At 36.5% G+C, this 15,875-nt stretch overlaps 1 protein-coding gene across 2 annotated transcripts in view; it reads left to right on the top strand.

Annotated features, from left to right (window-relative positions):
* The window catches only part of arap2 (ArfGAP with RhoGAP domain, ankyrin repeat and PH domain 2), a 196,489-nt gene that overhangs the window by 80,099 nt on the left and 100,515 nt on the right, over positions 1-15,875 (top strand). For both annotated transcript variants that reach the window (XM_056462289.1, XM_056462288.1), the window contains exon 11: positions 10,737-10,936. In XM_056462289.1, coding sequence (XP_056318264.1) covers positions 10,737-10,936 — 200 coding nt within the window. The remainder of the gene's footprint in view (positions 1-10,736; positions 10,937-15,875) is intronic.

Here is a 15,875-nt window from a genome sequence, read left to right as displayed (position 1 = left end):
TCAGCCTGTTGTTAGAGACCTCAAAATCAAAATATGACCTTTTATAATGCACAATAGGGGCTCTTTAAATTTTAAACAGCATGTGTATCAAAACTCGAAATGTTTTAAAGTAATCACACAATATTTCATCCATGCAGTGCATCCTGAAAGTATTGATAGCGCTTCACTTTTTCCTACCTTTTTTGATGTTCCAGCCTTATTGCAAAATTGATCAAATTCCTTTATTTCCTCAAAATTCTACACGCAATACACCATAATGACAATGTGGAAAAAGTTTTTATTTTTTTTATTTTTAATTGTTGCAAATTTATAAAAAAAAAAACCCTGAAAAATCACATGTACATAAGTATTCACAGCCTTTGCTCAATACTTTGTTGATGCACCTTTGGCAGCAATTACAGCCTCAAGTTTTTTTGAATACGATGTCACAAGCTTGGCACACCTGTCTTTGGGAATTTTTGCCCATTCGTCTTTGCAGTACCTCTCAAGCTCTATCAAGTTGGATGGGAAGCGACGGCGTACAGCCATTTTCAGATCTCTCCAGAGATGTTCAATAGGATTTGGGTCTGGGCTCTGGCTGGGCCACTCAAGGACATTCACCGACTTGTTGTGAGGCCACTCTGTTGATATTTTGGGGGTGTGCTTTGGGTCATTGTCCTGCTGGACAACAGCACTCGAAGCAGGTTTTCATTTAGGATGACTCTGTACATTGCTACATTCATCTTTTCCTCTATCCTGACTAGTCTTCCAGTTCCTGCTGCTGAAAAACATCCCCACTGCATGATGCTGCCGCCACCATGCTTGGCATTCACTCCAAAGAGTTCAATATTATTCTCTCACTCCAAAGAGTTCAATTTTATTCTCTTCAGACCAGAGAATTTTGTTTCTTATGGTCCGAGAGTACTTCAGATGCCTTTTGGCAAATTCCAGGCGGGGCGTGGCTTACGTCTGACCACTCTGCCATACAGGCCTGATTGGTGGATTGCTGCATAGATGGTTGTCCTTCTGTAAGGTTCTCCTCTCTCCACAGAAGAATGCTGGAGCTCAAACAGAGTGACCATCAGGTTTTTGATCACCTCCCTGATTAAGGCCCTTCTCCCCGATCACTCAGCAGCTTAGATGGCCGGCCAGCTATTGGAAGAGTCCTGGTGGTTCCAAACATCTTCCACTTATGGATGATGGAGGCCACTGTGCTCATTGGAAAGTTTCAGAGCAGCAGATATTTTTCTGTAACCTTCTCCAGCCTTGTGCCTCGACACAATCCTGTCTCGGAGGTCTACAGACAATTCCTTTGTCTTTATGCTTGGTTTGTGCTTTGACATGCATTGTCAACCCTGGGACCTTATATAGACAGGTGTATGCCTTTTCAAATCATGTCAAATCAACTGAATTTACCAAAGGTGAACTCCAATTAAGCTGCTGAAACATCTCAAGAATGATCAGTGGAAACAGAATGTACCTGAGCTCAACTTAGAGCATCACGGCAAAGGCTGTGAATATTTATGTACATGTGATTTTTCAGGTTTTTTTATTTTTAATAAATTTGCAATAATTAAAAAAAAAAATAAATAAAAATTCACATTGTCATTATGGGGTATTGTGTGTAGAATTTTGAGGAAATAAATTAATTGAATCCATTTTGGAAAAAGGCTGTAACATAAAAAAAGTGGAAAAAGTGAAACGTAATAAATACCTTCCGGCTGCACTGTATGTTGACATTAATTTTCTAAAACATTTAATTGTTTTTTGCAATAGTTGTAGAATTATTGGAAAAATCTATCCTTCTTTAATTGAAAAATTTAATTACTGTTTAAAGTGTCTGTATAACAAAAATATAAACACAGTTGCTGTGGTTCTCTGAATGTAGACCTAATATCATCATGAACTAATTTCTCAATTAATTTTTTTCATAAGCATATGCCATTGTCTTGATAAATGTAGTCTTCTTGAAAATTGAGTAACTCTGCAAAATATTTTTGTTAAAAAAATAACCCAAAAAAAACAAACAATTACTCTGTTCTCAGAATCGATTTATACAGAACGGTTGAAATGATGTGCAGTATTTAAGCAAGTATATTATAAGAAACAGTAATTAAATTACCTCAAACAGAAAGTAATCCCTTACTTTAGTTTTTTCAGAGGAAAGGTCATTTAAGTACAGAATCTAGTAACTAATAACACTCAACACTGCCCTACATTGTTGATATTCTAATAAAAAAAATATGTATTTATTTTCTCAGTACCTAATAATACTTGTTAATACTGAATGAATGTTAACTTGTGATCTTGCCATGCTACTTAGAATTAAGTGGTCTCTATACCTGTAATAAATATTACACAGAACAGCAGCTCACTATCATTTTGAAGCATAATTCTATTAGCTTTTAAAAGATAAATAATGACAATAAAAAACTTCATAAAATAATATAATAGCTGTTCCAGTGTTGGATTGACCTATCCTGCTGTATAAAAACTTTTTGTTGATCTTCTCTTGACAACTGCATTGCATTCAAGTGCAATATGTGTGGATCAACTGAGATTTCAGAGAAACTTAGAGGAAGACTTGTTGAAGCTCATAAGTCCAGGAAGAATTATAAAAGGATTTTACAGGCCCCGTTTGTCCAGAGTCAGATAGTTTACTCCTGGATGAAATTCTGCTCAATTTTGGCATTCCCTAGGATTGAGGAGTCCTGCTGCAACCTTAAGTTCAAGAACATGCCCAAGTCCTCCAACAGCATACAAAGTGAAAACAAATATGCTGCATTAAGCCTGAAATCGTCTATTTTAGTGTACAGCTATAACTTGATTATTTGTTCATTAAAAGGAATCAACAAATGAAATTTGAATTTGAATAGATGAAAATGACCCCAAAATATTAATTCTGCAATAATTTACTCCTCTTTCTGTTGAACACAGAAGTAGATAGTTTCACAACTTCACAAAAGTAAATGAGTAAAGAGCAAAAGTAAAGTAAAGAGAAAGTAAAGAGGCTGAATGGAGGAGATTCATTCTTTATCCTCGTGCTGCAGATGGTTTGTTTAACTGTTTGTTTAACTGTTAACATGTAAATAGCAAATGCGCCATGGCGTGACACAACTGACTCTCAAAGGGAACGTGAGATAAGACTCTGATTGGTTTAATGCACATTATGCTCAAAACACACCCATAACTCATTAAGAGAAAAAACACAAACCTGTTAGACCATGCGCCACTGTGCAGAGCATATTTTTCTGTCCTTAAAAGAAGAATGTTGGAAACCATCAACTACTGACGTCCATTCATTCATTCTCTTCAAGTCTCTATTTTAGAGGTCGCCACGGTGGAATGAACCACCAACTCTATTGATATCCAATTGTAGAAAAAACAATTATACCATGGAAGCCAATTGCTACAGAAAGGATGCTTTGTGATAAGTGAAGGGAGAGTAAATGATGACAGAACTTTCACTTTTGGGTAATTTTCATCTCTTTTATATTAGACAAATTTAATTAATTGGACGATGCAGTGACACAGTGGGTAGCATGTTCGCCTCACATCAAGAAGGTCGCTGGTTCAAGCCTCGGCTGGATCAGTTGGCACTTCTGTGTGGAGTTTGCATGTTCTCCCCGTGTTCGCGTGGGTTTCCTGCGGGTGCTCTGGTTTCCCCCACAGTTCAAACACATGCGCTATAGGTGAATTGGGTAAGCTTAATTATCCATAATGTATGTGTGTGAATGAGTGTGTATGTGGATGTTTCCCAGTGATGGGTTGCGGCTGGAAGGGTATCCGCGGTGTAAAACATGTGCTGAATAAGTTGTCGGTTCATTCCGCTGTGGCGACCCTGGATTAATAAAGGGACAAAGCCAAAAAGAAAATGATTGAATGAATGAAATTTGATAAATTGCAACATTTAGTGAGTCAGTGATGTTCGGTTGCAAATCTTTTAAAATCATTTTCAAGTGAGAGATGTCAATGGATGCTTTTCATAAGATTATGATGTCGTCAGCATCTTAATTGCTTGAAAGTTTTTAATATCTTGATTTAAAAAAAATGTATAAGATGTATTTTGTATTACATCATCTGGCTGCCGTTATCAGTCTCAAACGTTTTTTTTTCCTTTCTGTGAAAGTTTTGAAAATGCTATCGTGGAGTTTTTAAATGCTATCGTTCATTATTATTTGAGCAAATAGGAATACAAAACTTTTATTTGTTGTATACTCTCCCATTTACCATATATCCATCTATGATGACTTCTGAGAAACCTTGATTTTTAAACAGGCCCATTGCTCACTTTAGCACATAATCCTGTCAATCAGATCCTAAAACAAAGATGAATCTAATTTTGCTGTACACTATTGGGTTCCACACAACTGATTTGTGTTGGGGCGACATGAAGGAATTAACGCTAACTAGTTTTTACAAATTAAAGTGGATTGAAAATAAAAGCATTAATTTGTCACAAAAAACCCTTAAAGAATATTGTTATTTTAGCTTATTTTAAATAGGTAGTTTGAACAAACATCAAACATCATGTTTTGAATGTACATTCCTATAGAAAATATTTCATTAACTCTCACAACTGTATAAGCAACTAAATCCACCTAAGTAAACATAAGTGAAGTTTATTTATAAACTCATTTCAAGAGATCACGTGCTTATGATTGACCACAGCTGGTCCAGCATTAGCCATCACATGATTTACCAATCAGACGAATCCCCACGCACATAAATAACCAGATTTTCTTACCTTAGTCATCTTCAACTCAAAGAATACCTTGTGCACCTCTACTCCTCCCCCTCTTTCCTAGATTAATCCAGAACAGGGCAGCATGGTGGCTCAGTGGTTAGCACTGTTGCCTCTCAGCAAGAAGGTCACTGGTTTGAGTCCTGGCTGCTTCTCCCCGTGGGTTTCCCCTGGATACTCCAATTTTCTCTCACAGTCCAAAGACATGCAGTATAAGTGGATTAAAAAAAAACTAATTTGCACAGTTTATAAGTGTTTTAGTACTGGGCATTCACCGTATAGCCTCATGCTGGTATAGTTGGCGGTTCATTCCACCGTGGCAACCCCTAATAATCAAGTAATAGGCAGAGTGAACGAATTTGAGGGAGCTCTCGAGCCTAGACTCTCCTCTCTCCTGATGAAACTGGAAGCAAGGCTCTCTCCTGGGAGAGCATCCCAAACACACTTCATCCATCCATCCATCCAGCCATCCACCCACGCAGCCATCCACCCATGCATCCACCCACCCATCCACCCATGCACAGACCCACCCACCCATCCAAACCTATCCATCCATCCATCCATCCATCCATCCATCCATCCATCCATCCATCATCTAAGTGTGAACTCCTGAAATAATTACAATTCAATGCATATCTTTTTTTCACTCTCTAACTACCTTGTTTGTAACTTTTCTCCAGGACTGGTGACTTTGTCTCGGTTGATTTATTAGAGTACACTTCCTTCTTAGTAAGTGATTGCACCAACCCAAATAAAATATGGATTATACAGTTGAAGTTTGCAAAAGCATTAGTGTCAAGCCGCTGAAACTTTTTTGCCTGTGCATAATGAAATTGAGTGCTTAAATAGCTGGACAGTGTGAGATTTATGAAAGGAAGAGCAAACACTGTTGATTTCCCCTTTTTTGAGCCTTTATAGTATCAATTTAGATTTTTTTTTTGCAGAGTTTGTTGCCTGCTGTGTTATTTTCTAGCAGACACTCTCTCATTACGACTGTCCTGCCGCTCTGATAGCATCCATCTGAAGCACACTCATTATTGATCTGTTTCCTCTTCCTCTCGCATCTTTTCTTTCTTTCTAAATATCAGCTCTGTTATAACTGCAGTACAGTACAGGCATTGCTCACCTGTGACCCCACGCAATCTGATGTTTTCAACAAAGCAGCCATTTGCAGAGGCCTAATCGATTAGATGTTTTCGTGTTTGTTTTTTAATGATCGTTTTATGGCTGATGCAGGAAAAAAAACACCCAGATACAACAACAAGAAGGAACAATGAAAAGCTATTGCTCTCTTTCTTTGGCTCACGCGCACTGTTAAAGATTTTTCCTCTTTATCTCCTAGCTTTGTTTTTTATGGACGGGACAGAATATTGATCTGTTTGTAACTGCGTTCTAAACACTGAGTGATGTGAGGACGGATGACTATTTAGTATTAGTTGTTGGCAAAATAATTGGAATTTTTCTAGGAAATGACGTATCAGGGTCTCTGTGCTCATTTAAAATAATGTGCACAGAGGGGGTCATAATAAAAATGGAAAGCATATTCAGGGCTGTTACCGGTTTTTGCATTTAGACTGTATTGTGTCTCATCACTGCCAATTATAACGCGATAATGAACGTTTAAAAAGAGCCAATTGCCATTTATATTGGGCTTCTGTTTGACCTGAGCCCACTGGGAAACAAACTGTTAGGTTTAAAGCCAGGATGAATTTAACAAGCATAACTTTAGGTTTGTGTCTAATAAGTATGCATTGTATTTTATTTTTTCAATATATGCTTTATTACACAGACAGGTGAAATATTACAAAAACACAAAGCAATACAATGATGAACCTCTAACCGAATTTGCATACTTCCATACTATAGAAACTCTAGTCTAAAATCGCATGCTTCCATACTATGTAGTATGCTAAAAACAGTATGCGAGCCGAGTAGTATGTTGGAATTCATAGAATTAGAAAAACAGTATGTGAGAAGTACCTACTATTTCCGGAAAGATGAATTGTGCATCAGATGGATGATGTCGATATCCCATAAATCACCACGAGAGAATTCATGAATGGGAGTGAAGCGACGCAACTGATGCGGGTAGGTCATGTGATAATGACAAAATCGTGGATGCAGTACGTCTGAGTTCCATTCATACTGCTCACATTCATATTGTATAGAACATACTTTTATAATGGCTGAGTAGTACTTTTAAACTCAAATGCAGTACCAACTGAGTACACTATCTGACAAATATCTTGTCGTCCATTAAAGTTTTAGGAACAACAAATAAAAACTTGACTTCTAGTTGATCATTTAGTATCAGAAGTGGCTTATTTGAAAGGCAAAGGCCTCTGGATTACGCTTATTTTACCAAAATAAAATATGACCATGCCTTGAATTTTAATTAGGACAGTGAGGTTTGACTGGAATGACAAAGAAAGCGCTCTTGCAGGACTCCCAGAGTTCGTCAAGATTCGTTGGATTCATCTTCAATGCCTCCTCCTTCATCTTACCTCAGACATGCTCAATAATGTTCATGTCTGGTGACTGGGCTGGCCAATCCTGTAGCCCCTTGTCCTTGTTTGCTTTCAGGAAATTTAATGTGGAAGCTAAAATATGAGAAAGAGCGCTATCCTGCTGAGGAATTTGCCCTCTCCTGTAGTTTGTAATCCACTCTGTAATCCACCATCCACTCTGCAGATCTCTCGCACACCCCCATACTGAATGTAACCCCAATCCATGATTTTTCATTCACCAAACTTGACAGATTTCTGTGAAAATCTTGGGTCCATGCGGGTTCCAATAGGTCTTCTGCAGTATTTATGATGATTGGGATGCAGTTCAACAGATGATTTATCAGAAAAATCCACCTTCTACCACTTTTCCAAATGATTAACTAGAAGTTATTAATTGTTGCTCTTTCAACTGGGATCCACAACAAGAGTTTTGTCAGGTTGTGTCATAGGGGATTTCAGATGCAGCCAATGTTTTAATCATTTTTTTACTCAAGCTCAAATAGAATTAAACCAATATTAGGTAACCACCACCGACTCATAACCTCTTAAGGCCCAAGGTGTTTTTACATGATTTGTTTTATTTCTCTTTGCCATTTGGGCTTATTGAAACCTAATTAAAATAAAAATCTAAGTATCATCTTTTGGTGTGATGTATTTTTAGAGAAAAATGATGTCCATATATGTGGACTCATTGTCTGAATTTACACAACTTTTTTCCTGAATGTTTTTTTAATGCATATATAACATAGAATTTTTTTTTTGAACTTGCTTTGACTATCAGAGAGTAAAAACATTTTTTTTGTTTTCCATTTTGGACCGTTAAAAATAGGGTTTTGGACATTTCATATGCTGTAAAACAGTTGCAGGATAACACTGTATGTCTGTAACAAAATATAAAACATTCAAGGTATTTTAAATAGCCACTTAGGAGCTAAAATGTGCTGTCCACGTATGTGGACACTCAAGCCCTAGGAGGATAAACCCCTTGGAAGGCATGAAAAGAAACTGAAAAATTTATAAAAATCATAAACTGAGTAGTCAATTAAACTATATCTTATGGTACATGATCAAATAAGTGTAATGAAAATAATAAAATAAATAAATAATAAACGAATAAATGAAATAATAAAATAAATGAAATCGTATGAAAGATAAACAAACAAAAAAAAAATAACAAGGAAAAACGAGAGTAAATAAATAAATTAAAATAATAAAATTTCTGACGGTATAATTACCTTGGATAAAATTATCACGGTGTTACACTATCATGGTGTTGGGTTTACTGTTGTAAAATAATTTATTTTTAAACCCCCAATTTAAAGCAAAATATATTACATTTTATAATATTTTGGAACAGTAAACATGTCAGGCTACATAGTTAAAATAAACTATTGACTTCTACTAGCTTCAAAAACACAGATTTCCTGACAAAAAAAAAAAAAACACTTAAAAAATAAACACATTTACATATACCTTAGAAACGATATAACAAAACATTTTTGCGGTTTTAATACCTTGACTTTTCCAAACTGTGGTAAACCCTGAAACCCGGTTATCATCCTATGCCTTCTCACACAACAAATAGAGCAGTACACCACAAGGACAAATTAACACATTTTATTTTTAAAGAACTCCTACTGTGTTATTTAAAGGTTGCTAATTTTATAATTGTAAGTCTGCTTCAATAGGTTACTCCAACCAAGGCCCAAAAACACTTGTTTTCATAATACAAATCGCAGATTCACTTCTTTTTCACATTGTCTGAAACATTCATTCAATGATTTATTCTCTGTAAACCCCTCATTTCCGAGAGCTTACTCTGTTGATTAGTCCAACCCATTAGTCTGATGGTTCGGAACATTTGCTTTCACAGTAAAAAAACACAATACATCATAAGTTTTCTAGGCTTCAGCTACAATATTTGAGGGTCAAAACAAACTCTATTTGTGGGCAGTATAGTCCTTTTTGACATTGTGTGGCATTATTCAAATTAGTTTCCAGCCTATGCAGGTTTGTGCTGGAAGTAAACCTGGAAATAATGATGACTTGTTTTAGGCAGTTCAGTATTGGTTTCCTTTTTGAAAGACAGTAACTGTATTTATCATTCAGATCTGTAACTATTCCAGACTTTTTACATTTACAAACATATTACATGAAAGGTAATCTTAGAAAAAAGCCCAAAAACGAAATATGACCTTTTTAGCACCGGGTTGGACCCCCTTTTGCCTTCAGAACTGCCTTAATCCTTCATGGTATAGATTCAACAAGGTACTGGAAATATTCCTCAGAGATTTTGATCCATGTTGACATGATAGAATCATTTCCACCACATCCCAAATGTGCTCTATTGGATTGCGATCTGGTAACTGTGTAGGCCATTTAAGTACAGTGAACTCATTGTCATGTTCAAGAAACCTGAGATGGTCTGAGATGATTCACACTTTAGGACATGGTGTGTCAGGAAATACCATAAAATCTAAAAACATAATCTAGGATTAAAAACTAAATTAACAAGATCTAATGTTTGAAAAGCTGTACGGGCTCTCTTTGGCACATGTACTGTATTGTGGAGATCAGCATTAGAGAACAATTTATGAGTGCTTGATTATTTTTCAGAAATATGAAATCGTTCAGAAACTTTTTCATGCAGAATATAAAAGAGTTTTAGTTGTGGCTATATCATGCTATTAGAACAGTGTTTTACAAAAATTTCAATAATTTTACAGAACACACAGTGATTTTGTACGTTACTGTTAACGTTAATCTTGCAGCAGTCAAAAATGAAAAGTTCCTTGTTTTAAATGACTCAAGCACATCTGTGGCCATTGGAGTGTTATTTTCTCTCTCTCTTCAACATTCAGACACTGCATGCTGACATACAGGTCCTGTTGGTGATCAATTGCAGCTGCATTGCTGATTAACCATTGAGATTCTTAGCATTATCCAGTCTTTCATGAACCACCAGCCTTTTTGGGGGACTTGAAAGAGTTTGTGATATTGTAAAGATGCAACATTCCACAAATACCATATCTGAGGAACTTCTTGCTATGGAAAAGCTCCCCATTTTGCAAAGTCAGAACTGGAAAGATTGGTGACCATTAGTTATGGTTATCAAATAATTAAATGACTTACCACCAGCCAGATTAACAGCAGCACTAAGAAAATTGTAGCGTCAAAAATATTCTCAGATTTTGTTCTCTCACTTTTTTTTTTTTTCAAATCTCTCTTCTTTTTGATTATGTGCTGTTCAGAATATGTGGGTCTCGTTAAATATCCTTAAACAGTTTTTTAACTACTGTTAGGATAATTTCAAGTAGTAAGCAGTGACCTTGAAATTTAGGAAATTGTCATTTGTAGCTACAATGCAGCTCTAATTTAGTTCTCCGCTGAACGTAGGAAACCCTTTATTTCCTCTCCGGTTGTCTTTTTTAATAATATACTGCAAAGGTTAATGTGTAATCAGTCTTGTTAAAGTTCATGTAAGAATTTCATATAATTTGTGTTAGTTTTACAGTGGAGTCGGAGCGTGAGAGAGATGAATGGGTCGAAGCCGTTCAGGAGTCCATCGTAGAGACGTTGTGCAATTACGAGGTGCTGGAGAAAGTTTGGTTCAACAAGTCCAACAGGAAGTGTGCCGATTGTCAGGCGCCTGAGCCGGAATGGGCCTCCATCAACCTCTGTGTGGTCATCTGCAAGAACTGTGCTGGTAAGAAACTTATATGAACACTAGCAACTGACAAAAGCAAACACAATGAGAATGGAACATGAACACACACTGGTCTGTGGGATTAAAAGATATTTTTATAAAGATATTTTTCTCATATATATAAGAGCAAAATCACACAAGGCTAGAGGCTGCAGGCTAAGTTTCTTAGTGTCCCAACAGTGACCATAAACAGCCATATTGTACTGGTACGAGTGTGATATTGCATTTGTACAACAGTTCGACAGCACAATCGATTATACAAAAAAGAAAATCAAACACTGAGAGTATAAGGAACTACTTTCTTCCACCATTCATTCACATCTGCAGCTGATGTCAGAACAGCAGAAACCATTACCAATTTACCAACGTCACTTTAGAGCTAGTATTTGAATGATACTATTTCACAATACTACTGTTTTTGCTGTATTTTTAATCAAATAAATTGTGAGAAAATAGTCATTTCAAACGTAAAAATGTGTTGTCCTACTGGCTGTGATCGATTTCTATCAAAAATGAGATTTCTATTTATTACTTATTTTTACTCTGCAGACATTTTGCTCATATTTTTTTCAGCTTTCTTTGTTTTACTTTGTGTAAACACACAAACACACACACTGTAAATATACAGTATATTAAAAACCATGTCTTGGTTTAGCCACTGAATATTTCATCTCTTCCAAAATACATTTAAAAATATACTTAACGCTTCTCCAACTGGCCTCTGTTCCTTTGCTCTTTTTTCCCTGATATAATTGCTGGTGCTTGGAATATTCTGACCACCCTCCGACACCATAAATTAACTCATTATTTCAGTCATGCAGCCATTTAATGTTGCATTAGGTCACAATGCAGGGAGAAAATACTGGCTGAACATGTGCAAACGGCTGCTGAATAAACCGACCCTAAACGTGGAGCGAAGCCTTCATGGGATCTATGGCAAAGACACTTTAATTAGCTTCGCTTCGGCTGCCGACAATTAGGCGAGCGAAAGCGCAATACAGGGAATATAACGAACGGCTAACGATTAAATGAGAGCAAATTGTCTTCAGTAGGAGACAGAGAGCGTGAGAAAGAGAGAGAGAAACAGGTGAAGTGATTTCTGCTTTCTCCATTTTTACATTGGTAATGCCATTCCTACTCTTTTTTTTGTTTCTTGTTCACTTCTGTCTTTTTTTACGTTGTCATCTCTCATTATCAAACACTCTGATATCTATAAACATCCTGTCTGTGACATATATTTGGGTTCATCTGTTTCTTTAAACATGTAACTGCAATGCAAAGCTCTTTAAAGCAAACTCTGTGATTGAAGACATCCCTTAAGTGAGGTTGCAGTTACCATAGAAATATCTAGCATGCATGATTTTCACTTATTCTTTCTTTTAATACCTTTAAATAAGGATTAAATCTGATTTTTGATGTTATTTTTCATCTTTTGATGCTTTGAATATGGTTTAAGGTACTTTCATGTCTTGGAGGTTTTCTTAGATGGCTCTACAAAACCCTTAGTGAGTGCCCACACACGCACACACACGCTAGCATGTACATAAAGCATCTTTAGTCCCGTCAGCTCTCAGGCGGCTCTAATGATCTTTGATGGCAAACTGGTACTCTAAAATGCTGCTAATTATGCAGGAAAATCACACACTCCATATTCAAATATGTGTTTCTCCCTGCCATGTTTAATTCATCTGTTTTTCGCATAAACAACAACTACGACAGTGCCTGGAGTTCGGCGAAATAAATGCGTAGACCAACAAACACAATTAATTACTTATGATTCATTAGCAATTAATGGCTTTTTCACGCCTTTCATTTGCAATTATAGCCGTGGCAGGCTGGAGAAAAGAGTGCTTGGAAAGGATACGATGCAATTTATAATGAGTCTTTCTGCATGTGTGTCATGCCAGTCATTGCTTTATAGCATTTATGAAGTCATATGAGTTTCTGGGGTTAAGTAGCACAGTTTTAGTTAACAAAGTTTTAGCATCTGCATTTGTGAATTGTACATACTGTAGATTAAATGGGTCATGAAATGTGCATTCATACAGTAATTGGAAAAAAATGATTGAGCTATGAGCTATGATTGGCGATCTTCATTGCACCAAATCCACACCCTTGTCTACAACATGTGTGTTGTGTTTCCATATTTCAGGTAGCCTGAGCTTTTTGACGTCATTTACATTGATATCGTCAGATCGTTTTCATGCCCAAGTCAGCACTATTATCAAATATACTGAACTGTCTCGATATACAGCACAGATGAATAGTGCAGTAAGGAGTAGTGTGAAAAATTGGGGGTGGGGGGCTAGCAGCTGTGGGATGGGTCACCTGCAATCCTGATGGCTTTCCGGGTAAGGCAGGAATGGTAGATGTCCGAGGCTCTGTTTATAAGTTTTGCTACCGTTACACCTTCCGTCCACACTACCCCAGAGTTTTCGAGCTCCAAAAATGTTGAAGAGGCCGTTTTCATTTTAAAACGTTGCTGCTCCATGTTAGTGTGGATGGGGAAAACGGAGACATCTGAAAACGGCGTGGCTGCAGACAATCTGATTGGGGATTTTTCCTCAATATTAAGTAGCCTACACAAAGTTCAGTCTTGCATCCTTACTTTAAATTCAGACTTCGCAAGTTTGATATTGAAAACAAATTTCAGAGGACACGTTGGGTAAATCTTCAACAGGAACGGTGCACATCACCCTGGCTACGTTGTTTTACTATCGTAACGATAAAATGAAAACATGATATTGGCCTAATGAACTGCCTATTTTCATTTTGAGATTAGCAACTTAACAGACACTAAAAATGTTGAGGCATCGTTTACCTATATTTATATGGCCTTCATCTTCACTGTATATGTATTTATAACAAAACGAAGCCTATAACATCATTGACATTCTTCAAAAAATATGAACCATATTCTGTCTCTTTTGCTGAATATCAGTTTTAATAATCAATAATAGCCATTATAAAAGTATAACGTGCAATAGGTTTATACAATAAAGGCAAACAATCAGTCAAACATGCAGAATCAGTGTATACATTTACATAAATTAATATATTTTCGCTTAGCCAAAACGTGTTACCTATGAACAAGTAATAGATTCAAAAGACCAAAGAGTCATTAGATAGAGACAAGATTAATTAAATATCCCGTTTAACAACTTTAGTGGGATGAGATCAAGCGAAAGATCCTTGGTGAACTGTCCGACCTGCGCTACTCTTATCTGGGGAGGTGCCCGCAGATCACCCGATGACTGCCTGTAACTCAGACACGCGCAAATGCTGCAGCGCATGCCAGAGAGTATGTGTGGTCATGTGATGTGCGATTTCAGCAGTGTAATGTGGACTGAGATCTGTTCAGAAATACCAGTGTCGACGTGGATCGTTTCATTCTAAAACGCCGTTTTAAAGCTAAAACGTATTAGTGTAAACAGGGCCTGAGAGGGCAGTGAGAGTGACACCCATAATCCTTTCAGGCCTCATTCATATGTGGAAATAGTTCTGATGTAAACTGAATACAATTTTCAGAGATCCATCTGTCAGCTTTCATTGTACACTGTGAAAATATCTCTTTATAAACGGGTTTAGTTTTTTTGTGATTCACAAGTTTTTTCTGTTTATTTACGCTTAGGAATTGCTTTATATGTGCACTTAAACAAAGTTGCATTTGTTGACCTTTTAGTAGTTTGAAACTATATATTGTATCCAAAATTAAATATGGAATTAAATTTATAATGGTCCGTAAATAGTAATCGTAATACAGTGATACAGTGCAACCGTGATATTTTTATCCAAAGTTATTCAATCTTATATCATCCCATGCCTACTTCAAACTATTAAAAACGTCAATAAAAGTAATTTTTTTAAACATTTTCTGCATCAAAAGTTGTTGGAGGAAAGATAAAGATCCCATAAAAAGAATAGCACAATACAGAAAACTGTTAATTTACAGATATTTTGTCTTTTTTAAAGAGTAATGCGGCGAGTGAGAGACAGGTGTAGTGGAGACCATCTATGAGCACATGACTCTTACAAATGATGCAGTGGAGGGCTAAAGCTTAACAAAGGCAGTCATTTAATTTGATTTCTTTTGAACATTCAAGGTAAATAAACAAATGAAACAAACAGATGAACATTTCAGCAATGCATTTCTTTTAGGTTGATCTTTTTGGAAGGATATGCATAGGTAAGAAGCCAGATTCACTAAACCGGTTAAATTATTGTGAGAAACCAATTCAACATAAGTGAAGATGGGAGTGGAAAGAGCAGAACTGCAGAACAGTGGTGGGAAGAGTACTAAAAATCAGATTTAAGTAAAAGTATCATTACTTACCAAAAAAAGTAGAGCACTTAGAGGATCTGTTCTAAACACCACCCAAAATATGAGTAAAAAGTAGGACTAGTGAGTATTATAATGTGAAATTTATACCACTTCATACCTTGCAGATAAAAAAGTAACCTACATCAGTGCTATTTTCTTTTAATTAATGTGAGAACACAATGCATTAATATGTTCACCTATTATAAGCTGACAGCCATAATAAGCAGGTTGTTGTTTACATGCAGAGTGAAATCAGGTTAACCTACTGGGCAAAAATCCAGCTATGGCGAAAGCTAAAACATATTATGCACGTTGAACTTTGACTTACAAGCTATGAGTGTCCATCAGTTGGAGCCACAAATCAAGCTCATGCAGCACTGATGGAATACTGATGGAAAAATGTGTGCATGTGTTTGAAATTGTCATATTTTGAAGTGCACTTGAAGTTGTTTTTTGAGGACATTTAGGGATTTCAGTCATCATACAGATATCCTTCATCTTCTCATCAGTGATATGCAGTCTAAATAGTCTCTCATTTGTTGTGTGTAACCATTTTTGTGGTTGCCGTTGCGTCATCCAGGTGGATGCTGCACACTGGTGGTGGGTGAGGAGATTCCC

This window comes from Danio aesculapii, chromosome 7 (genome assembly GCF_903798145.1).
Source record: "Danio aesculapii chromosome 7, fDanAes4.1, whole genome shotgun sequence".
Taxonomy (NCBI): domain Eukaryota; kingdom Metazoa; phylum Chordata; class Actinopteri; order Cypriniformes; family Danionidae; genus Danio; species Danio aesculapii.
The sequence above is the reverse complement of the archived record's forward strand: the minus strand, read 5'-3'. Positions and strand labels throughout refer to the sequence as shown.